This window comes from Vicia villosa, linkage group LG1, assembly GCF_029867415.1.
Source record: "Vicia villosa cultivar HV-30 ecotype Madison, WI linkage group LG1, Vvil1.0, whole genome shotgun sequence".
In the NCBI taxonomy this organism is placed as follows: Eukaryota; Viridiplantae; Streptophyta; class Magnoliopsida; order Fabales; family Fabaceae; genus Vicia; species Vicia villosa.
In genome coordinates this window covers 53,739,251-53,763,806 of record NC_081180.1, presented here as the reverse complement: position 1 = coordinate 53,763,806, position 24,556 = coordinate 53,739,251, and the positions used below count along the sequence as shown (strand labels likewise).

The window sequence follows — 24,556 nt, the reverse complement described above, 5'->3', positions numbered from 1 at the left end:
TTAACGATGTTATGAAAAACAAAGATAGAGAAATTTCGACCAAAGAAGAAAAGGAAAAAAGTAAAGAATTGTTTAAATTCTTAAACTATTATCATCACCATTTCTCTGAAAAATGACTAGTTTTTGGGTGTTTCTCAATACGATGTTGCAAAAGAAATGTAGGAAAACCTTTAGGTTACCCATTATTACAAGCTTTTTAGAATGAAACTTGAAGAAAATATAGAGGATATAGAAATATTATTCATTCACATTGTTAATCATATGAGAACTTTATGTAAATTATTTTAAAAAGAGGATTTAGCTATTGTTTTTTCTGTTTGGGTTTTTTTGTCTAAATCATTGTTCTATTGGGTTGGAGTATCTCTTGTACTCATATATTCAATATATTTTTATTTATTAAAAAGCTAATTTTGTTATTTTTTTATAATTTTTATTTTCAAAATTAAACATTGACTAGAAAATTATTACCAAAATGAATAATTGAAAAAGTAATGTCTAAGTTTTTATGCATAAGTTAATCTCTGTAATAAAAAATAATGCACAAAGGTAAGTAAATATAAATATCATATATTTTTTAACGTCACATTAAATTTTACACCACCATAGAACATACTTATACAGGGTTTGTATTATTTTTATAAGAACAACCATGTGTCCACCCTGTTCAGTTTATTATTATCTCCATTGAGTTCAAGGAATGCTGCCAAACAAAACACAAAAAATAATATCAGCAATACAATAAAAAATAAATTTGTAAAACATATAGAAGTAAAGCAAGATTAAATTACTACTTTATCAACTATTTTTACACTTATTACAAAGGGTTGTATTATTTATAAATAATTTTCCATAACATTAAATATATATGTTTTTCTCTTCATAAACAGTATAAATAAAATTATGTTAAAGTGTAATTTGATAAAGAAAGAAATATTGAAAACTTACTCATTGCAATTCATGGCTTTGCTTATAGGATAACCTAAGTCAACACCGCAACGTACTGGAACTGAGGCAATTAAATCATCTCTAACGTTAGGGTACTTGTTAGCAAATTTTTCCAAGCACTCACATGCAGCACGTCGTTCTTCAACAGTGGTTGCCGAATCTCTTATAGATCTAACGCCACTGCAACAACCAGCTGATGGCTCGTTAGCACCTTTGAGGAGATATGCCTCACAAGGGTGTACAGATGACTGTACTTGTCCGCAATCAAGAGCATTCCCTTGCTCGGTATTTAGGAGCAATAGGACTAGAAATATTAGAATCAAACTCAAATTCTTCATCTTGATTTTTTAAACTTACTTGTGTTTCAGTGTATGATATATGAAGATTGAAAGGTGGGGTATCTATATATAAAGCTTAAGATGTGGCATATTTCCAAGGTTAAAATATATTATAGAAGGTAATTTCTATGTATTCACCTTGAAAGGTTACGTTATTGCTTGAAATGCTACTGAGTGTTGTCCATACTTGAAGAAAGTATTTGCCACGTTTGGCATTCTATTTGTTGAGTCAGTGAGAAATAACTTAAAACATTGCACATCTATTAGTATTTTGTACCATTTTTCAATAAGAAACACAAAGTCTAACGCATCATAGTTTTAATAAATATTAGATACTTATCACGATAATAAACTTGGTGTCATCAAAATTAAAAACCGATGAAGTAAAACAAAAGTCTGAACAAATCAATCTCCTTCCACATTTGCGTACATGGGAAGAAAGCAAATACCGAGCAAGGGAAGAAATCAATCTCTGAGGCACCAGTGCTTTTATTATTTTATTTTGAATAACATTAATGTAATTACCCGCCCTTAGTTGTTTCTCATGTTGATTCTACTATTTGTCAATAATGATGTATTTTAGTAATTGTAATCATAGATTGATGTATTTCCTGGAGATTTACCTGCAAGCTTACCAGCAAAATTTACAGCGGATTTATCTGCGGATAATTTCCTGCGGATTTTTCTGCGGAATTACCTGCGGAACTTCCTGCCGAAAATATTACCCACGAAGGTTTTAGCTGGGGACGAAAATCCGCAGGAAAAACCGCAGCAAACGTGTTTCCTGCGGAAATTTAGCGTAAATCCGCAGGAAAATAGAGTATTTCTAGTAGTGATTTATGATTTTTATAATATATTTTTGTATCGTTTACTTAAGGCTATCTTAGGGAGTTTGGACCGGAGGTTAGGGGAAGGCTTCAGAAAACGAATGTTTAAAAAAATATAGGAAAATATATGATTTTTTTGAAAAAATAATTTTGTATTATGAATAAAATTGAACCCTCTAAAATCCTCTCAACCAAAATCATTCGATTCTTTTCGCCTAATCTTTCTATTTTTTCAAAATCTTCTCTTCTAAACTCTCACACATAACCTAGATAACCTAACACAACTTTTTATTAATTAAACTTTTATTTAAATGTTTTGTGGTAAATGGAACAATATAATTTTCTATTCAATACATTATAGTGAGAAATTATTATTTTCTATTGACATATTTATATTTTAATGTTTATTAAAATTTTGTATCCTATACATAACAGTTTCCATACCCGTTTCCATATCCAAACGGGTACTTTACTCTTACCTATGCACTCACAAAAAAACCACCACCAACAATCAAAGTAGATTATACATATTTAAGTAAAATTAATTAGAAATGAGACCCAGACACAAAAAATAAAAATAACACACCGATACTAATACGTCACAATCAGACCCAATTTCTTCAGCTGGTAACTCTGAGTCCGCTCTAGAGAAGCTTGCAGAAAACAAGAAACGGCCGGTTTGTTACGGTGAACAACCAGAGGAATCTGACATTGCAAGGGGAAACAGGAGAATTAAGGAGAACATGGATTCAAACGTCGGGAAGAAGCTGTGGAGAATAATTTCAGATTTGGGGGTGGATGCAGGCAAACACGGAAAGGATTTGGTGGAGAAGCTTGAAGACATGGAAACTGTTAGTCGACTCAGAAAACTGGGTAAGAAGGGGTCTGTTAACATGGCTCAATGATCATAGGCTCTTTGAATATCAAAGGAGGAGGAAGCAGTGCTAAGAGGAGGAGGATTCACCATTTGATCGTGAAAGGTAACGCCGATATCTTTCTCATTCAAGAATCTAAATTCGCCACTGTTTCGGATAGTCTTGCTTATAGTTGTTGGAGGAGAAAGAACATTGGTTATTCGTACTGGCCGTCGACAGGAGCATCGGGAGGGTTGATTTCTCTGTGGAATTCTGATTGTGTCCAGGTTTTGTGCAGTTTTGGAGGGGTGGGTTTTTTGGGGTTAAAAGTTGTTTGGAAGGAGGAGGTTTACTATATAGTTAATGTTTATTCTTCTTGTATCAGTGGTGAGAAAAAGGAGTTATGGAGGAAGTTGCTTGATTTAAAATCAAGATTTTCAGATGGTGAGTGGGTGATCGGCGGAGACTTTAATGCTGTCAAGAATTCGAATGAGAGGAAGGGGGTTTCGGGGAGAGTCAGTACTAGAGAAGCGAGGGAGTTTTCAGATTTCATTACTTTGAGCAATCTTATTGATGTCCCTAGTAAAGGCAAAAAGTTTACTTGGTTTGGAGGGGATGGAAGGGCGAGAAGTAGGATCGATAGGTTCCTTGTGGCGGACAATATTGTGAGCAATTGGGGTGTTGTAGGCCAAATGGTGGGAGATCGGGACGTGTCGGACCATTGCCCGATTTAGTTGATGAGTAGTAATTTGAATTGGGGTCCTAAACCTTTTAAGGTTAATGAGGAATGGTTCTCGAACAAGGATTTTTTACCTTTCGTGGAAAAGACGTGGAAAGATATTATGGTGAAAGGAAGAGGAGATTATGTTCTTAAGGAAAAGTTGAAATTACTTAAAGAAAAATTAAAGTGGTGGAATGTGAATGTGTTCGGTAAATTTGACTTGGCGGTGGAGGAAGGAGTTCGTGTTATGAACGAGGGAGATGAAATGGTAGATGACGAGGATAGAGGGGAGGTCTTGTTGGGAGTGGAGGAGTTACGTAGGAAACGAAGAGCTTGTAGTGACTTTTGGTTGAATCTTAAAATTAAAGAGAATATGTTGATCCAAAAATCGAGGTTAAAATGGTTGAATGACGGTGATTGTAATAGTAGATTCTTTCATAATGTTATGAAATCGAGAAGGATTCGCAATCATATTGGTTCCATTGTAACCGATAGAGGTGTGGTCGAGTCGGTGGAGGAGGTAAAGGAGGAGGTTAAGTTGTTTTTTGAGGAGAAGTTTTCCGATGAGGTGGGAGAGAGACCATCTTTGGAGGGATTGTCGTTTTCTAGGCTCAATCGATTAGAGATGGAAAGTCTTGAAAAACCTTTTTTGGAGGAAGAGATTAAGGAGGCAATTTGGAGTTGTGAAGGAGCTAGAAGTCCGGGTCCGGATGGGTATTCTCTCTCTTTCATTAAGAAATGTTGGCATTTCATGAAAACGGAGTTCTCCAATTGCTTGTCTTGTTTTCATCGGGAGGCTTTATTATCTAAGGCAATTACTTCTACTTTTCTCACCCTTATCCCGAAGAAATCCAATCCTTTGGGTCTTAACGAGTATAGACCTATTTGTCTTGTCGGTTGTATTTATAAGGTTATCTCTAAACTTTTGGCGTCTAGATTGAAGAAAATGCTTAGTGTGGTGGTATCCGAGTGCCAAAGTGCCTTTGTGCCGGGAAGAAACTTATTGGATGGGGTTTTGGTGGCGAATGAGGTGATGGATTTGGCTAGAAAGGGCGATAACGGATGTCTCCTTTTTAAAGTAGATTTTGAGAAAGCTTACGATAATGTAAGTTGGGATTTTCTTAGATTTATGTTGAAGAAAATGGGGTTTGGAGCTAAATGGATGAAGTGGATGGAAGCCCTAATTTTTGAGAGCAAAATGTCGGTCCTAGTTAATGGAAGTCCTACCTCCGAATTTGTTGTGAAGAAAGGATTGAGACAAGGAGACCCATTATCTCCTTTTCTTTTTGTGATAGTTGCGGAAGGTTTGTCGGGGATGGTTAGGAAGGCGGAGGGCTTAGGGGAATATGTTGGATTCAATGTTAGGAGAGATTGTAGTGTGGAGTTATTACAATTCGCGGATGACACTCTTTTGATCGGGGAGGGAAGTTGGAATCAAGTGTGGGTTATCAAGGCTATTCTTAGAGGTTTTGAACTCGTGTCGGGCCTCGGTATTAATTATCACAAAAGTAAGCTTATAGGGGTGAATGTAGGTGACTCTTTTATGGAATGTGCTTCTATTTTCTTATCTTGCAGGAGAGAAGACAACTCCTTTACTTTCCTTGGTATTCCGATTGGAATTAATCCTAGAAGGATTTCTTCTTGGAATTTTATTTTAGACAAAATAAAAAAGAGGCTCTCGGATTGGAAAAATAGGTTCCTTTCTTTTGGTGGTAGGTTGACGCTCCTTAAATCGGTTCTTTGTAGTTTATCCATCTTTTGGCTTTCTTTCTACAAAATTCCTTCGAAAGTTCAAAAGTGTATAACAAAGATGGAAAGTAACTTTCTTTGGGGAGGCTTGGGGGAGGAGAGGAAAGTTCATTGGGTTAGTTGGAAGACAATTTGCCTTCCAATTGAGAAAGGCGGTCTTGGTATTCGAAGGATAAAAGATTTTAATTTAGCGCTTTTGAATAAGTGGCGGTGGCGGATATTTTCGGGTTCGGAAGCTCTTTGGTTTAAAGTTTTGAAAGCTAGATATGGTGATATCAACATTAAAGTGGCCTCGTGTGGAAGTTCTATTTTAGGGAAAGATTCTAAATCCACTTGGTGGGCGGACATTCTCTCTTTGGGAAAATCCTATGTAGAGGATATTTTCATGGAAAATTGCAAGTTTGTTTTAGGCGACGGTTTTAATATTCCTTTTTGGCATGCAAAGTGGTTGGAGGACAAGAGCTTGAGGGAGTTGTTTCCGGAGGCGTATGCTAGATCTAACTTGAAATTTGTGGCGGTGGCGGGGATGGGAGGGTGGAAAGCTAATGGGTGGGCTTGGGACTGTTACGGGCTGGATGCCGCAAACAGCACGGGGGCGGACAGCTTGCTACAGCAGCTGAACGATTCGGTTCAGCACGTCCAGCCGGATCCAAAAACTCGGGACAGCATTTTGTGGTTAGCGGAATCGGATAATTCTTACTCGGTACGTAGTTGTTATGCTTTGTTTAATTTCTTTCATCTACCGAGAGGTCCGGATTCTTTTCTTGCTAGAGTTTTTCCTCTTTTATGGAAAGTGTTGGTGCCTAATAAAATTAAGTTTTTTGGGTGGAGGTGTTTGATTGATAGATTACCAACTAGGGATCTACTTCTAAGTAGAGGAATTATTACTTCTTCTCTTAATGTTTGTGGTCTTTGTGGAATGGAGAGGGAATCCTTGTCTCATATTATCTTCATGTGCCGTGTTTCTTGCTTGGTTTGGGAGTATATGGCTAGGTGGATTGGTTTTTCCGAGTATGTGTTCGTGGACGTGTGGAGTTGTTATTTTGATTGGCACTCTTTTTGTAAAAAAAAGAAGTTGAAATCCGGTAGGGAAGGGACTTTTTGGTTAGCTATATGTTGGTCTTTATGGAAGGTGAGAAACGGAATTATCTTTCGGAACGATTCGTGGAGCGTTTCCGACATCATTTGGAGCATCAAAGAACTTATTTGGAGATGGTCCTTCATTGGGAAAATTACACATACCAATTACAATTTCTATGAGTTTGTCAATAATCCTTTATTGTATTTTTCATAGGTAGTATTTGGATTGTAATTTTCTTCGGGGTTTTTGCTTCATACTCCGTCTTTTGTAATCGTGCGGTTTAGAACTTTTGGTTCTATTAATGAATTCTTGATTAAAAAAAAAAAATAATAATTTAAATAATAATTAAATTAAAAGTAATCAGAAGTGTTATTAACGATTTCAAACATAGACACTGACATACAAATACATCTTTTTGGTAGAGGTTGAGTGTGTTAAATGTGCTTGCTGGAGACACATAACCAAGTTTTTTTTTTGTGAAAAATAATTATAATGTTTTGGAAGTTTTGGATCCAGCCGAATCAGGGAAGTGTGATGAAGTGCTCCGGTTACTGAATTTGTTGTGGAAAATTAAATTGCCAAGCAAGGCCCAACTGTTTAGATAGAGGTTGCTGTTAAACAAATTTGCAACTAAGTTTGAATTGTCCAAAAGAGGAATCAGAACGTACAATTTGTACCATATGCTTCAATGGCAAAAAGGATATTCTCCATTTGTTCTTGACGTGTCCGGTTAGCAGCAAAGTGTGAACCAATTTGTGTAGTTGGTTGAGAATCCCAGATTTGGTTGAGAATCCCATATTTGTATCGTGTCGGTCGTCTGGTGAGCAGTTTAGGTTCAAGTGGAGAATGTTAAATGTGCTTGCCCTCACATATTTATACAATCAACAGTCTGGGAATCTAAGCAATGTGTGACTTCAAACAAACTCCAACAACACAAATACCAACTTCAACACTCACCCTCATGCCTAGCGTGGCCGGGTCAAATGCCCATATTATAGACCTTAACTCAACTATGATACCATGTTAAATATGGTTGGATCTCAACCCTAAAAACTAGTTCAAGGGGTGAACCTTCACATATTTGTACAATCAACCGTTCGAGAACCTAACAGTCAAAATAAATTATACATATTTAAGTAAAATTAATTAGTCATGAAACAGAGACACAAGAAATAAGACAACGCTATTGATACATCGATACAAGTTATAATTTAAAAAATAATTGAATTAAAATTAATCATAAATGTTGGTGTCGATTTCAGACCTAGACACTCTAACCCAAACATATCCTTTTTAAAAATATCGTTGCTATAGAGATAATAAATAAAAAAATTAGTGTTAAATAATTAAATTATTTTATAAGAAAGAAATGAAGTGTTATTTTTAAAAAAAAAATAGTGTTCACAATGAGAACAATTATTGATATTTTAATAGTCGTGAAAATAGTCGAGAGCAATCAACTTGGATCTATAATCTAACCTACATCAATCCTAAAGTATATTGTACTTGTAACATCCCAACTTGAAGTAATTATATAATTTTTTGGTTTCAAATCAAAGGACTATTATAACCACTACTACAAATATATTCATTTTACCTAAGATGCATAGGGAATTTTATTTCGATTACAGAGACGAAGAAATAAAGGACGTCATGAAAAACTACCACTTTACTCCTCAAATTTGAATAACCGAGAGGATAGGTGAAAAATTCATTGGTTCTCGACCCATAATAACAACATTTTTTATATTTTCATAACTATGTAGCGTGCGCCATATAACTCTTGATTTTAGTTAATAACTGAGGGGAAATTTTGGTATTTAGGTTGAATTTTGTTAATAACCGAGGGGTATAACCAATTTTTTGTCTTAAATCTCATTTTCCCTGAACTGATTCATTTTATTACACAGAACATAGAAATTATGTGACAGAATCACATACTTTGTGTTTTATACCGAACATCACACGAAATACCAAATTTACATTGTTTACAAAATCAAATGTACAATGCTTATAATGACATTTGGGATACACAAAATCTCCACTAAGAGAACCTATAAATATTTGACCCTTTACATAATTATACTTATAATGACAAAAACCAGTGTTTACGAGTTTCATGATAAGATGGGAAGGCACCGGCCTAACGTGATCGGATGTCATCTATATCTTCATGTGGAAATGGTGTTTTGTCGCTAAATTCCTATAATGTGAACAATATTTAAATTATGATAAGCTAACTACAACAAGATTAACTTAACAAATATACATAAATTACATGTATATTGATAGTTAATACCTTAGTCCATGAATTCGTAATGCCTCTACACACAATATTAAACATATATTCATATCATAGTATCCACATTCATAGTCGTTGGGTTATTTTCGTGACTACAAACTATTTTCATATAGTTACTAATTAGTTCACACAAAACACAAGTAATACATTAGCAAAAATAAAAGAATGTCAAAAAGCACAAGTAATACTTAAATGGGGTTCTATGAACTTTGGCTTTCTATCAAGTACATTACATTTCTCAAAATTGTATCCCTCCACTGTCATACATGTCGGTAAAAATTAAATACGAATAAAAACTATTCAAAATTAAAGTTAAAATTTGAGTGCTACAAATAATACCATTTACCCGCTCAATACCTTTTTCACATCTTCATCAAGATGATAGTGTAACGAGCATAACAAAACTATAATATTTTGCTTTGAACATAAAATAATTAGTTTCCAATAGTCCCTACAAAACTCTCAGAATAATTCATAAAGTGTATAAAATTAATTTATAAATGAAAACTCAAATTAAAGCATATACTTACTTATGGATAAACAATGTCATGTAACATATTTTATTCTCCTTAACCAACTTATATTGTATGTGCATCTTGATAGTGTTTGATGCATTACCTTGAAATTGATTGCTCAATGGATCTATGAAACAACACTTTTTCAATCACCTTTGAACACACATCTCATGCTGAATCCTAATTAAAAGTTAATACACATATCAAAATTTTATGTTAAAGTATGAGAACTATGACTATAAATTAAAATCACCATAAAAGTTATACTTACGAGCACTATAATTATATTACGGGCATGTCCAGTCAATCATCTCTCTTAAAAAATTCATAAGACAACTCTTATGAAACATATATTCTTTTTCTGGATCATATTTAATTTTAAACTCGTAAGCGTCTGAAATCTCCTCTATCATGCTTGATAGTCTCTGAATGTTATCTAGTTGAGGGGGCATGGTCACAATATTGTGATGTAAGGAAAAACAACTATATTTCGTGTTTACACCACCTAAAACAACTTTCCAACTACTCTCCCATGCATGTCCAACTCTCCCATGCATGTCCAACTGATATGAATTTGGTTGGTTGAGTACACCCATTGATTTCAATTTCTTCATCATAAAAACAAATGAATGCAATACAAAAATTAAAATACACAAACAACGACAACAAAAACATACAACACAAATATTTTAAATTATACTTATACCTCAATGACATCGCGGGTACATTTCTCTTGGTCAACCTCGACCAATCTCTCTTGCTCCTCTTGCAACATCCTTTATCGCTCCTACTGGAACATCCTCTCTTGCTCCTCCCGATCTTTCTAATTCCATTTCTTCAACTCTTGTTCTAATACCTTCCCTATCTTTTCAACGACTATGTCTTCAATTTCTCTCATACAGTTTACTTTGTTAATTGTTTAAAAGGTCCAAAATGTAACTTCAAGCTGACGCCTCTTCTAAGACCACGGACACGTCCAACATACTCCTCAATTTCAATCACTTCTACCAAAATGTCACGACGATCTTGTGGAATGAAGCTATCAACTTTGCCTTGTTCAGCTAGTAAATCCTACAACACATTAAATTAACTAAAATAAGTAATGTTGAAAAGAATATCTCCTTAAAATCATTTCAGCCACTTTGCGTGTAGCCTCGGATGTGAACGAGTCATCTGATCTTTAACGTGTCTTATTCCATTTCTTATGGCGTAATGGTTAAAGTGGATTGCGATCAAGGCTTCTAGAAGGATTTCCCAATCCTAGTTCCCTTTGTTTTCTTTTTTTATTAATAATCTTTTTTCCAAGTTTATCATATCCTCCGCGAGACAATCTATTATGATAGATATTTCTAGCTCGATTCTCCTTTCCTTTTTGACTCTTAGCCAAGAATTAAGGAATGGTGCGAGACTTTAAAAAATCCTCCCAAATTTTTTTATCAATATATGAATACTTCCCGTATTGAGGCACTTATTATCTTTTAGATTTTTAATATACTCGTGTATGAGTTGTGTCTTAAAGTCCTTTTAACACTTACCTTTTCTTTTTCAGTATTTTATCCTCGAAAACAATAAACACTTCTTATGTTTACATGATATAGTTGATATTAGTATTAAACCAAAAATAAAAATAAATGGTCATATATACTTATAAAAAAAATCAAAAAATTTATAATAAATATTGTAATATCGTTCTATATGCTATATTTCAATTTACTGTCAACTACATGCATTTATTTATCAAAATATTCAATTTTCTTCTACCATGTAATGATACGTGACTCTTAAAATCTTCAGTGTTAGTTTTATTAGTGTTAGTGGTGGAAATGGAATGATCTAAACATATTATTTAACTATCAATTTTTAAGCTTATGTTGGAACGCTTTATCAAGAAGGAATCGATCAATAACTATCAATGAAAAGTCGATTTTCATTTTCCTCTATGACATACACTCTTTTTTTAATGAGAATTGGTGAATATATTGATAGGAAGAAAATAAAAAATAAAAAATATCATATAGAGTATGTTTGCAATTATGCAGGTAATACTATTATGGGATAATAGACATTTACCCTCTGCCATATAGGCAAGATTCGAGTTACCTCTCTATTAATTTTATTTTTTTGGATTATCCCCTCGAAATATGAAAAAGTTATATGATTTACCCCCTAGGACTCCCCCTATAAAGTTATTTTTTTTATTTACCCCCCTAGTTTTTCACTGTTTTTTACACGCTTAGGGGGTACCTTAAAAATACAGGGGGTAATTCAAAAAAAAAAAAAATAATAACAGGGGTAACCTGAATCTCGCCTATATGACAGGGGTAAATATCTATTATCCCTACTAAATATCTATTATCCCTACTATTATTAATTATTTTTCATTAATAATTAATTGTTCAAAATTAAAATTTTAACTCATAATTTATTAATGTATTATTATTTAAGCTTGAAGGAGGTAAGCATTTAAGTTTGTAGAGAAAGGAATATGGGTACTCAATTGTCAAACCATGGTATTATTATGAGTATCAGTTTACGATTTTGATAACAAATAAAGCTCCGAAGTTATATTTTAGTATTTGATTAGATAGATTTTAAAAAGTAAAATAGTTTGGATATCAATTTGGTTAAGAGTAATCGACTTTTTTACATATCCCTATAGATAAGATTTTTCAAATATCAAATTTAATAATTAGTTTGGTTATTAGATTTTGGCTTAAGTGTAGTCGAAGAATGTTGTAATTTTATTATAAGATAGAGTTGAAATATAATATAGGTGTTAAACAGAAATGGTTGACACTAATTGTCGATGATTAAGATTATAGTCAAAGACTAAGAATCAATAATAATTTTTTTTATGATGATGGAGAATCCTTATTGTGATTTTCTCGCTCTTCTAGTTTAGCATTGGATACTGAGTCTTTTAGAGAAATTAATTTTTTTTCTCCTTTTCCTTGTATTTACTCTTTTCCTTCTTCTTCAATACATATTTTTATCTACTTTTTCTTGTATTTACTCTTTTCCTTCTTCTTCAATACATCTTTATGTATATTAAGCCTTAAGAACTCTTTCTCGTGCTTTTAAATATTTTTAAAGAGAGTTGTAATGCATAGAATCTTGAGATTTCTTGATTCCTTTATCAAGGTAATCTTTGGTTTCTTGTAATACATAAACTTTAAACCCTCCTTCATTATAATTTTCCATATAGAATGAAACAAATCTTTAATCTTTTTCTTGTATAGTTTATCATAAACCATGATGCATCTTTTCAATCTGTTTCTTGTATAGTTTATCATAAACCATCATGCATCTTCTCAATTTAATTTAGTTAGCTGAATTTGAAGAACCATTGCAACACAAATTTATGATAGCTAAATCTGAAAGGTTCTGGTACTCTATGCTTCATAAATAAATATTCAATTTTAAAAGTATAGAAGAGTAATTCATATTCAGAAGATGAGCATCCGAAGTTCTGATGTGGGCTGATCTTCTGATGGTTACTCGGAAGATAGTGTTGACCAGAAGTTCTACCTTCTGGGTCCTGTTAGCTTAGCTATTTAGTTAGTAAGGGTACTTTAGTACTTCTTAGTATTGTACTGTTTGTACCTTAAAATTGTTCACTAAGTTTATTCTATTAGGGCTTATGTGGCAAACTTTCTTTTGTATAAATAGCCTTGTACTAGCTATCATTAATATAGATAACACAACGATTATTCTCTCATTCCTTTTGCGCTATTATTCCTTTCTGTTTATTCTCTTTGTTATCATCTTTCATTCTTGTGCACCAACAATTGGTATCTAGAGCTCCGGTTCCAAACACAGGGAAACACGAGTGAACGTGAGTTTGTGTGGCTGTGTGATTGATTTTATTTTTGGGAAACAAAGTTATGTTGAATCATATTTTTCTTGGTTGTTTATGGGTTTGGGAAACACTGTGTGAGTGTGAGTGAAATCCTTTTTTTTTCTGTACAAGTTTGAAGATGAGTGGAAGCAACTTGAATACCAAACTTTCAGTTATTGATGGTAAAAACTAGAATAGATGGATGATTCAAATGCGTGTATTATTTGGTGCTCAAGATGTTCTAGATCTTGTCACTGAAGGATATGTTCCGGTTGCAGCGGATGCAACGGAAGAACAAAGAGAAGCGCAGAGAGAAACGAGGAAGAGAGATCAGAAGGCGTTGTTATTCATCCATCAGTGTGTGGATGTGAATGTGTTTGAGAAGATTGCTGATTCTATGACGTCAAAGGAGGCGTGGGATATACTGGTCAGGTGTTACGGTGGTGACGTATCAGTGAAGAAGGTGAAGCTTCAATCCCTGAGAAAGCAATATGAGAATCTCAACATGAAGAACAATGAGAAAGTTTCTGAGTATATCTCTAGAGTGATTTTGATCACTAATGAGATGAAGGCTTGTGGAGAAACCCTTTTTAAACAAGTAATCATAGAGAAGGTATTGAGGTCACTTACTCCTGAATTTGATTATATTGTTGTATCTATTGAACATTCTAAAGATCTGGAAACCATGAGAATAGAAGAGTTGCAAAGCAGTCTGGAAGCACAAGAGTTGCGTCTAACTGAAAGAACTTCTGAAAGGGAAGTTGAACAAGCTCTGAAAGCTTCTTTTGTCGAGAAGGACAAGAAGCACTCTTGGTCAGAGTCCAAGAATAGACGTGGTGATAAATTCCAGAAGGAAGCCTCAGCTTCTGATGAGAAGAAATATCAGAAGGGAAAGGAGAAGAAGAAAGTTCAATGTTACTGTTGTAAACAGTTTGGCCATTTTTCTAGAGACTGTTTGGCAAACAAAGGAAGGAAATCAGAAGAAGCAAATATAGCTAGAGGTGATTGAGATGATGAACCTGTGCTATTGATGGCTTCAGAGTCTGACGGAAGCTGTTTGTCAGAGTGGTGGTATATGGACACTGGGTGTTCAAATCACTTGACTGGAAACAAACAATGGCTGATAGATTTTGACTCTGAAAGGAGGAAAAAGATCAGATGTGCTGATGACAAGTACCTTTATGCAGAAGGAATGGGAAATGTCAAAGTCAGAGTGAAGAATGGGAAGAATGTTCTAATCAAATATGTTTGGTATGTTCCTGGAATCAAAAGCAATCTGATGAGTGTGGGTCAGCTCATTGAAAAACGTTTCTCAGTTGTTATGAAGAACAACCTCTTGAAGTTGTATGATTTTAATCAGAAGTTGATTATGCAATCTGAACAGGGAAGCAACAGAACATTCAAGGTGAATGTAGAAACAGCTGAAATAGAGCGTCTGAGTGCAGAAGGCTCAGAAGGTGATAGTAAGTTGTGGCATAAGAGGTTGGGGCATATGAACTATAGAAGTCTGGGACATCTAAGTTCTAAGAAGCTCGTACGTGGAATTCCTAAGATTGTGAAGCCTGAGAAGTCATGTGAGGTATGCATGAAAGGCAAACAACCCAGATTTCCATTTGTATCAGAAGTTTCCCCAAGAGCAAAGCATGTTGTGGGAGTAGTGCACTCTGATGTGTGTGGACCATTTCCAGAACCTTCACTTGGAGGAAATAGGTATTTTGTGTCTTTTGTGGATGAGTTCACAAGAATAACGTGGGTAACACTTATCAAGTTTAAGACTGAGGTGTTCACAGAATTCCAGAAGTTCAAGATGAAGGCTGAGAAGCAGAGTGGTCAGAAGATAAAGATTCTCAGAACGGATGGTGGAGGTGAGTATAACTATACAGAATTCCGGAAGTTCTGTGATGATAATGGAATTGTGCATGAGGTTACTGCTCCTTATACTCCTCAACACAATGGTCTGGCTGAACGTAGAAACCGTACTTTGCTTGATATGACGAGAAGTATGCTAAAAGAGAAGAAGCTTCCTCACAATCTCTGGGGAGAAGTTGTTGCTACTGCAGCATATGTGCTCAACAGGTGTCCAACAAAGAGGCTGAAGGAAATTGTTCCTTTAGAGAAGTGGACTAAAGAGAAGCAAAGTGTTAGTCATCTGAAGGTTTTTGGTTCTGTGTGTTGCAAACACGTTCCAGAAGCTAGAAGGAAGAAGTTGAATGATTGAAGCTGAATGATAGAAGCAGAGTGATGTTATTGGTGTGGTACCACAGTACAGGTGCATACAAACTCTATTGTCCAGAGACAAAAAAGGTTGAAGTCAGCAGAGACATCATTGTGAAAGAATCAGAAGTTTGGGATTGGGGAGGGTCTTAACCAACTTCTGATATAGAGATAACTTTTGAAGAAGAGTTGGAATCAGAAGATGAAGAATCTTCTGAAGATGAGTCAGATGGTGAATCTGATTCTGATCCAGATTCTGATCCAGACTCTGATGATGATCTAGAGTCTGGTGGTAGTCATGACTCTGGTGGTAGTCATGACTCTGGAGGTGGTGACTCTGGAGTAGGTGACTCTGAAGTAGCTCAAAGGCCACAAAGAGTCACAACTATACCTAGAAGGTTTGCATATTTTGACATGTTGCAAGACACAGAGTTGACTCAGAGGGAGATGTCATTCAGTGTGCCATGTTAGTAGATTTTGAACCAGTGGGTATTGAAGAGGCGCTAAAGAAGAAAGTCTGGCTGAATGCCATGAAAGAAGAACTTGAGGCTATAGAAAGAAACAAGAGTTGGAAGCTGACATAACTTCCAAAGAAGAAGAAAGCCATCAGCATCAGATGGGTTTTCAAGGTAAAGCTAAAGCCAGATGGATCATTTGGTAAGCACAAAGAAAGGCTAGTGGCTAGAGGTTTTCTTCAGAAACCTGGACTAGATTACTTTGAGGTGTTTGCTCCTATAGCTAGACATGAAACAATCAGACTGGTGATTGTGTTAGCTGCAAATAGGAATTGGTCCTTGATGCATCTGGATGTAAAGTCTGCATTTCTGAACGGTCCATTACAAGAGGAGGTATACGTGTCATAACCCCTTGGCTTTGTGAAAAAGAATCAGGAAGGGATGGTGTACAAATTACACAAAGCTCTGTATGGATTAAAGCAAGTACCCAGAGCTTGGAATTTGAAGATTGATTCATTTTTCAAGAAGCAAGAGTTTCAGAAGTGTGAGATGGAATATGGATTTTATGTGCAACATTCTGGAAGCAATATGATTCTGCTGTGTCTTTATGTTGATGACATATTGCTTATAGGTAGTTGTCCAGAAGATCTGATGAAGTTCAAGAAGGTGCTGATGAATGAGTTTGAGATTACAGACCTTGGAAAAATGTCATATTTTCTAGGGATGGAGATTCTGTACTCAGGAGATGGTATCATTCTGCATCAGCTGAAGTATGAGTTAGAACTTCTGAAGAAGTTCAAGCTGGAGAATTGCAAAGCTGTTGTTACACCATCAAAAACGAATCAGAAATTGGACTCTGACTCTGAAGGTGAAGATGTTGATGCTACGATCTTCAAACAGCTGGTGGGTTCTCTGAGGTATTTGTGTAATACTAGGCCTGATATATACTATGCAGTTGTATTGGTTAGTAGGTTCATGTGTAAACCTAAGTGGTCCCATTATCAAGCTGCTGTCAGAATCTTGAGATATATCAAGGGAACTCTGAAGTTTGGCATATTGTTTCCTTCTGGGAGAAAGGAAGAATCAGAGTTATTGAGTTACTCTGACTCTGATAGGTGTGGAGACAGAGTTGATAGAAGGAGTACCTCTGGATATTTGTTTATGTTTCTGGGAGGTCCTATTTCTTGGAGTTCCAAGAAACAAGCTGTTGTTGCTCTATCAACATGTGAAGCTGAGTACATTCAAGGGGCTGTAGCTGCATGTTAAGCTGTGTAGCTTCTGAACTTATTAAAAGATCTGAAGATTAAAGTGAAGAAGTCTCTGAAGCTGATGATTGATAACAAGTCTGCAATCAATCTTGCCAAGAATCCGGTGTTACGCGGAAGAAGCAAGCATATTGAGACTAAGTATCATTTCTTGAGAAGCCAAGTCCAAAATGGAACATTAGAGGTTGTGCATTGTAGCACCCAGAAGCAGATGGCAGATGTTCTGACGAAGGCAATCAAGACGGATCAATTTCTGCTCTTAAGGAATGGAATTGATGTTGTCAGCTTTGATTGAAGAATATGAATTAAGGGATGGTATTGAAGAGTAATTCATATTCAGAAGATGAGCATCAGAAGTTCTGAGCATCAGAAGTTCTGATGTGGGCTGATCTTCTGATGGTTACTCAGAAGATAGTGTTGACCAGAAGTTCTACCTTCTGGGTCCTGTTAGCTTAGCTATTTAGTTAGTAAGTGTACTTTAGTATTTCTTAGTATTGTACTATTTGTACCTTAAACTTGTTCACTAAGTTTATTCTATTAGGGCTCCTGTGGCAAATTTTCTTTTGTATAAATAGCCTTGTAGTAGCTATCATTAATATAGAGAACACAATAATTATTCTCTCATTCCTTTTGCGCTGTTATTCCTTTTTGTTTATTCTCTTTGTTATCATCTATCATTCTTGTACACCAACAAAAAGGGTATATTTCAAGTGACTTAACATGCTTATGTGCAACATGGAATTCTCATTTCTAATTTATTTTCATATCCTTTTCCAACTGGTGCATTATTCTAAATACTGAAGCCCTTTACTAGCATATATCAAGCATACCAAGACTCAAGCCCTTTACTCTTCATCTCATCCAACAACTCCAAATTACATTCCAAGACCGCCCCATTTTTCCACAAACATCAAGGATAACAATATAAGTAACCAAAGTTGGATCAAGACCAGTCTCCTTCATCTTCTCAAAGATCTCAATAGCCCATTTATACTTTCAGTTTAGGCATAAGCTTGAAGAACAATAGTGCAAGCTCTCACATCAAGAATTATATCAAACAACTTGGAAGCAATTGAATACTGTGACTCCCTCCCCAATATCTTAACTATAAGTTCAATAGATTGATTATCCACTTTCACATTTCCAGACCCAAAATTTAATCAAACTCATTCAAACAACAAAAAAGCTCATTCCCATTTTCCAGAAAGGTCCAAACCCCTCAACAAACTAGTAACATCAGACTCAAGCAACTCAGGTTTCACAGAGTTGAAAAACTCAATCAATCAAGTCATTTAAACTCGACCCAACAATTGAATTGAGTGGGAGAATCCAAACTTTGCATCGTCAAATCGGTTAAACTCAACAGAAGCTGACGTGGGTCGCTTTCCATGACCCTGTGATTGTGGTTTTGGTGTTGGTTTTGACGGTGGTGAGTGGGAAAATGTCGGTTTGAATTTCAATGGTTGGGTTGGTTTTTGTGGGGAGTGGAAGAACGGGTCTATTGGGGAAGAGGGTACCTTCCATTGATGATGATGATGATGGGGAGTGCGTATGAGAAGTGAGAGTGCGTATGAGAATGAAAGGTTTTGGATTTGAGTGTTTGATACTTCTTTGGAGAATGAGAGTTTGTGAAGAAGATAGAGAATGATCCATTGATGAATTCACGTGTATAATCCTTTTCAAAATTTGCTTGCAAGTGTTTGACTGAAGTTCAGAACTAACATTTTTCTTCTTGTTTTCAGATATTTTTTAAACTGTCTTCTACGTGGCATGCCACGTCATCTTTCGTTAGTGAAAGTTGACGGCAGAGACTAAAATTGTGAATGAAAAATTTAATGAGGACTATTGTTTGAAGAAAATTTTTAAAAAGATTAAAATCGAAAATTGGAATATTTATAATTATAAGGACCACAAACTAATTTAACCCTTTAAAAAATTTGGTAAAAATCATAAAACTAAGTAACAGTCTTTAAAAAACTCAAAACATATGTAACATATTTCCGTAGCAAATTTCACAAAGATAAAATGAAAGAGTAAAAATATTATTAAAAAATAGTTTTTTGAAATTGTTGTAATGATATATAGTTTTATTTTCTTTAGGTTTGGTTGTCTAGTCTGATAGAAGTTTGAGTTGCTGGATTCAGACTGAATCATTTGTACAAAACACTTCTTTGAATTAATCAAAAGTATTTTTTTTTACTTGATATTTTAAAAAATCCGATAAAAATACCTAAAATGATATTGCAATTTTTTAAAAATTTTAAGAAAATACATAAAATTATTATAATTCAAAATGATAGAAAAATCCGAAGAAAAAAAAAACTATTTCTTCATCAAATTCTGCAACAAATTTCATAAGTAAAACTAAAATATGAATAAAAAAAAGTTTTAAATGTATTTTTCTCTTTTGTCAAGTGTTGCCAGTTTTATCATGTAAAAAGGTTAGAGAATTCTTAATTCTTCCTCATATTAAATCTTTGTTTAAAAAACAAAAAAAAAAAAGATATTTAGAAAAATCTAGTATGTTCTTTCAACCGAAGGATATTTTGATAAAATCAAAGTAAAGTTATGCGGAGTTCAATTAAAAATGTATCAAATTAGATATTCTAATTTGATCGACATTATATCATATATTTAAATTTTTTTCTTTATGATGATAAACATCTTGAAACATATCTAAAATATAACAATTTTTATTTTCTTTATAGTGAAATTTTATTTGGATTATTAAAAGTCATTACATGTGTACTAATGGTTGAATTCAAATCAAATTTATGATTTTTTGTCTTTTCGTACAATTTTTTAATTATTTTTTTATTACATGAGTAGAACTTATAAAATAATCTTAACAATCTTTGTTACTCTTGTACTTGTTGATAGAAATATTTAATTTATTGGTGATCTACTATATCATAAGGTAGATTAATTAATTTTGTTTTCATTTTAATAGATTTATTTTAAAAAGTTAACATTGGTTAGGAAATCATTACAAAATTAATGATTCACAGCTAAAATAAGTCATGATAGTGACGGTTTTTACTGACCGAATTTTAACTTTGGTCTCTAATTTCTAGATCGCAAATCTCAGTGACGGATATTTTTATATTCATTTAATTCTTTTAACCTTGCTTTATAAAAATCTATTTTATTTTCATATTGTAAAAGTTGTTTTGTAATTCTTTCAATTTCAAAATCAACTCCTATTATTAAATAATAATCTAGTCTATCATATAATATTTTTATGTGACCTCTTGTTCTTTTAATTAAACTATTAAGTTCTATAACTCGTAATCTTTCATTAACTATACTCATTTTTTAGTTTTAAAATAATTTTTTCCTTTTTTTTTTAAATTTAATTAATTTGAATCTTAGGGTGTGTTTGTTTCATGGCTTAATATTATATTCCTTGGAATACTATTCCAAGGATTATTATTCCCGGGAATATTGTTCCAATCTATGTGTTTGGTAGAAACTTAGATTCCTAGGCATAATAATAAAATTTGTTTAATTTTAAATTATAAAAAAATTAAAAATAATAATAATCATGTGTGATAGTTGGAAGTTAGAGTTGGTTTAAGTTATTCCTATGGGAATATTTTATTCCCACCCTTTATGCATTGGAATAAGAATTGAAAAACTATGTGTAAATAATATTCCTTGGAATAAAAAATTCCTTGGAATAACTTTTTAAAACTTGAATCAAACATGGGAATATTGCATTCCCATACTCATATTCCCTGGAATAATTTTGGTAACCTTGAAACAAACACACCCTTAGTGCTCTGATTTCAAAAATGATACCTCATTATCTATTGAAATAATTTTATAATTTATTTTTATTAGCTTAATCATCATCAAAATAGTCCCAAATTTCATCATTTTCTATTAAAGCTAAGTCTATTATAAATTCATCATCATAAAAACTTTCAACTAATAAAATATAATTTGTATCACTTTCTAGTGCATAATCTATTTCATTTTCAAAAAGTATAGCTTGTGCACATAATTTTCCATATTCTTTACATATTTTTGTTTTTAAGTCATTTGGTAAAGTAAATTTCCAAATACATCTTAGTTTTTCATAAAAATCTTTCTCTTTATTTTCAATATCATCAAAATAAGTTATATCTATTTCTTTTATTTTTATAACTATTTCTTTTTCTTTTTCTTTTATACTAAATTCAGCAATACTCATTTTGTTTAAATTTATAATATATTTTTTAAATATGTTGTTAAGTCCTTTACTTGGTTTGAAAGTTTATCAATATCACTTTCTTCAATTTTTTCAGGTTCACAAAATCTAAGTGGTTTTGGTATTTGATTTTTTTGTAACTCTAAAAACTTTGATTTATTCATAAAAGTTCCTAGCTCAGTTATTCATAAAAAAGACTTGGAATATCAATTCTATTATTATTTCTAAAGGTAATACTATGGTGAGAATTAGTTAATGCATAATTAACACAATAAGTGATTGAAAATATTTTATCTCCTGATCTCATTAAATTTCCTCTAAGGAATTTGTGTTCAAGAGTTAAAGTTTGATCTAATCTTTGAGTATTTAAAGGTATTCCAATATTTGGATGTATTTCAAATTTTAGTTTACCATAAGCTAAATTTCCTTCTACTACTTCAAGTATTTTATCTACTGGGTCTGTAATTCTATCATCTTTTAATATCAGTTCTACTGGAGAGTTTATTCCTTCTTGAAAAGTTGCTTTGATTAATACTTGCACTGCTCCTATATGAATATATCCTATTTTATTTCTATGTTCATCTTTCTTTATATTTTTCTTGAGTTCCATAAGTTTCTTTTTATTTTATAATTGTATATAGGTATGTCCTTGGGCATCTGCTATATCAGTTGGTGTTTCATTAATTATTTTACCATAATATATAATATTATCCTTTTGGTTAAATCTTTTCATTATTCCTCTAATTCTATCTTTTCCCTTCATATTTGCATCCTTAGTTAAATCTAAGTCTTCCTTTTTTATTTTTTGAAATTAGGTTGGATCTATTAAAATACTTCCTCCGTAATTTCCATCTTCTTCAGTAATATGTAAATGTTCTATATCATTTACTATTTCTTTTTCCATTTTTGTTATGCTAGACATATAAGAAAATTGTAACACTTAATAAAAGTAAGTAAATAAAGAAATTATACCTGATCATGATTTCTTCTGAAATTTTGGTCCACCGCTGCTTCCGTAAGTTTATGTGAGATAGTTGATTAATAGATATATATGTTGTGTAATTTAATTGAATGATTCTTGAATAAGTAGAAACATGGTTTTATTGATATAAGTTCATGTTACAACAATGCACACAAAAGGTGTCAAGCTAAATCCTAAAGGATTAGCATATGTTTCTAAAGAGAAACTTACACAAAGGATTGTTTTCTACAACTTGCCTCTTCCCATTGTAGAAGCACTTATTTATAGCCCTAAACGCACATTATAATATTATTTTCTATTCACAATAATGCATAGTACTATTCATCTATAGTACTACTTATTTAAGACACTTAAACACTACATGACAAATGACTTTACTTTTTATCTACTTCATAACTCTATTATTGCTTCCCCTTATCCTCATCTTCATGACTCTATTATTCCTTTCCTTTATCCTCATCTTCATGACTCTATTATTGCTTCCTCCTTGTCCTCATCCTTAAGACACATGAACTTTTCTAGACACTTGGTCACTTCCACGGCATCTTTTTCTTGAAAACATCTTTCACATGCATGATCTTCACTCTTTTTTATACTTGATCATAACTCCTTAAGTACTCATGGCTTATAATTCATTGTCTCCTTATTAAATGCATAGAATGGTAGCTCAAAAGATGTCAATAGATGGATATCTCTATCTTTTATTGCTTTTCCACTTGTGTTGCTTAGTAATAGGAGAGTAGGTGTTTTGTACAATACTTTCACACATGAATTATTTCCAATAGCTTGACATTGAAAGAATATGCTTGAAAGTTGATTAGATAAAATTATGTTTAAGTGATCATCATCATACATTTCTTCTTTGGAGTCATCTCTTAAAGGAAATTGATTATTACTTACTCCAATGAAGACAAAGTGTTTGGCTGGTTGATTCGTTGTAAAATCCGGATAGGCTGAATAAAATTTTAAATAAATATTTCTTTCTCCAGCAATATTCTTTTTAAAATTCTGGACTGATTCTTTAAAATTATATGATTAATTTCTTCCAGATTTTTACTTAAATAAAGGCATTCAATAAGTCCGAATTGGAACATATTAAATGTTAGTAATTGGGATGCTCCTGGGGTGATTATAGCTTTTACTCCAAAAAGCTTTCTATCCACCATATAGAAACAATTAGTATTTTCTTTCTCGGTCCAGTAAGTAAGTCTTTTTAAATTCTCCTTAAATTTTTCTTCAGAGAATTTAACCTGATTTTCATGCTCTTTTCGAGACATAATTGGCAAATTATCCAGGGAAGAAGGAATTCTTCCTAAGATTTTCATGGATGTTCTTTCTGGTTCATTATTCTTTGTTGTTTCTGAAAAAGTTCTTGGGCCAAGATAAATCTCTTTTCTTAATTTTTCTGATTCTCTATGATCATTCATTGCTTTTTCAGCTTCTTCTTTGGTGGCATACCCTTTATAAGTAACTCCTGAGATTTTTGTACAGTGAGGGGCTGCTTTATACCATTCATCATAAATTCCTGGAAATGGTCCGTTAAATATTGCATACCATTTCTTAGGTTCTTTTAATTTAATCTCTTCAAGTGGATTCTTCATTCTAAGTTGAGATTTTATAATTTCTCTTTCCTTATCGATTAATTCCACTTCCTTTCCAATCAGTTCTTGCTCTTTTGTTTTGTGAATTCTTAGTGCTTATTTTAACTCCAATTGTTGTTTCAAAATTTCTTCTGGGATTCGTTCCATTCTCTAGAAAGTATATCTGCAAGTACATTCTTTTCGCCCTTAATGTGAGTAATTGAGTAATTATATTCGGCTAGTTTCATCTGCCATCTTATAAGTCTACCTTGCTTGTAAGTTCCTTTATGATTAATATTTTTGAAACCTACAACATAAGTAGAATCGGTTCTAACAATAAATTTTTTATCAAGAACATAAATTCGATGTTTTTCTAACATCCGAATTAATGCTAATGTTTCTTTTTCATGAGTAGGATAATTAATTTCACTGTCTGAAAAGGTTCCAGACATATATCTGCATAGTAATTCTTTCTTTTGGCCAGGGGGCTTAGCCTTGATAACACCTCCCCAACATTCATTTGATGCGTCAGTTTCAATAATAATTAGATCATCATCTGATGGATGATATAATTCAGGAAGATCTCGACATAAATATTTCAATTTAGTAATAAGTATTTCGTCTTCTTTGGTCCATGACCAAATAGCATCCTTCTTAAGTTTTTGTTGAAGTAATTTTCTTTCAGCTGCAAGATTTTT

At 33.2% G+C, this 24,556-nt stretch overlaps 2 protein-coding genes across 2 annotated transcripts; one reads left to right on the top strand and one right to left on the bottom strand.

Moving 5' to 3' along the window:
* Nucleotides 1-547: 547 nt before the first annotated feature.
* On the bottom strand, nucleotides 548-1,333 carry LOC131606484 (non-specific lipid-transfer protein A-like). Its single transcript, XM_058878711.1, has 2 exons — nucleotides 946-1,333; nucleotides 548-700 (listed from the first exon to the last, which is right to left on the bottom strand). Exons 1-2 carry the CDS (start codon nucleotides 1,281-1,283, stop codon nucleotides 691-693), a joined length of 348 nt encoding a protein of 115 aa, XP_058734694.1. The 5' UTR covers nucleotides 1,284-1,333; the 3' UTR covers nucleotides 548-690.
* Nucleotides 1,334-3,011: 1,678 nt separating this feature from the next.
* Nucleotides 3,012-3,698, top strand: LOC131638920 (uncharacterized). The gene has a single exon (XM_058909474.1). The coding sequence runs from the start codon at nucleotides 3,012-3,014 to the stop codon at nucleotides 3,696-3,698; it is 687 nt and encodes a 228-aa protein (XP_058765457.1).
* The last annotated feature ends 20,858 nt before the right edge of the window (nucleotides 3,699-24,556 follow it).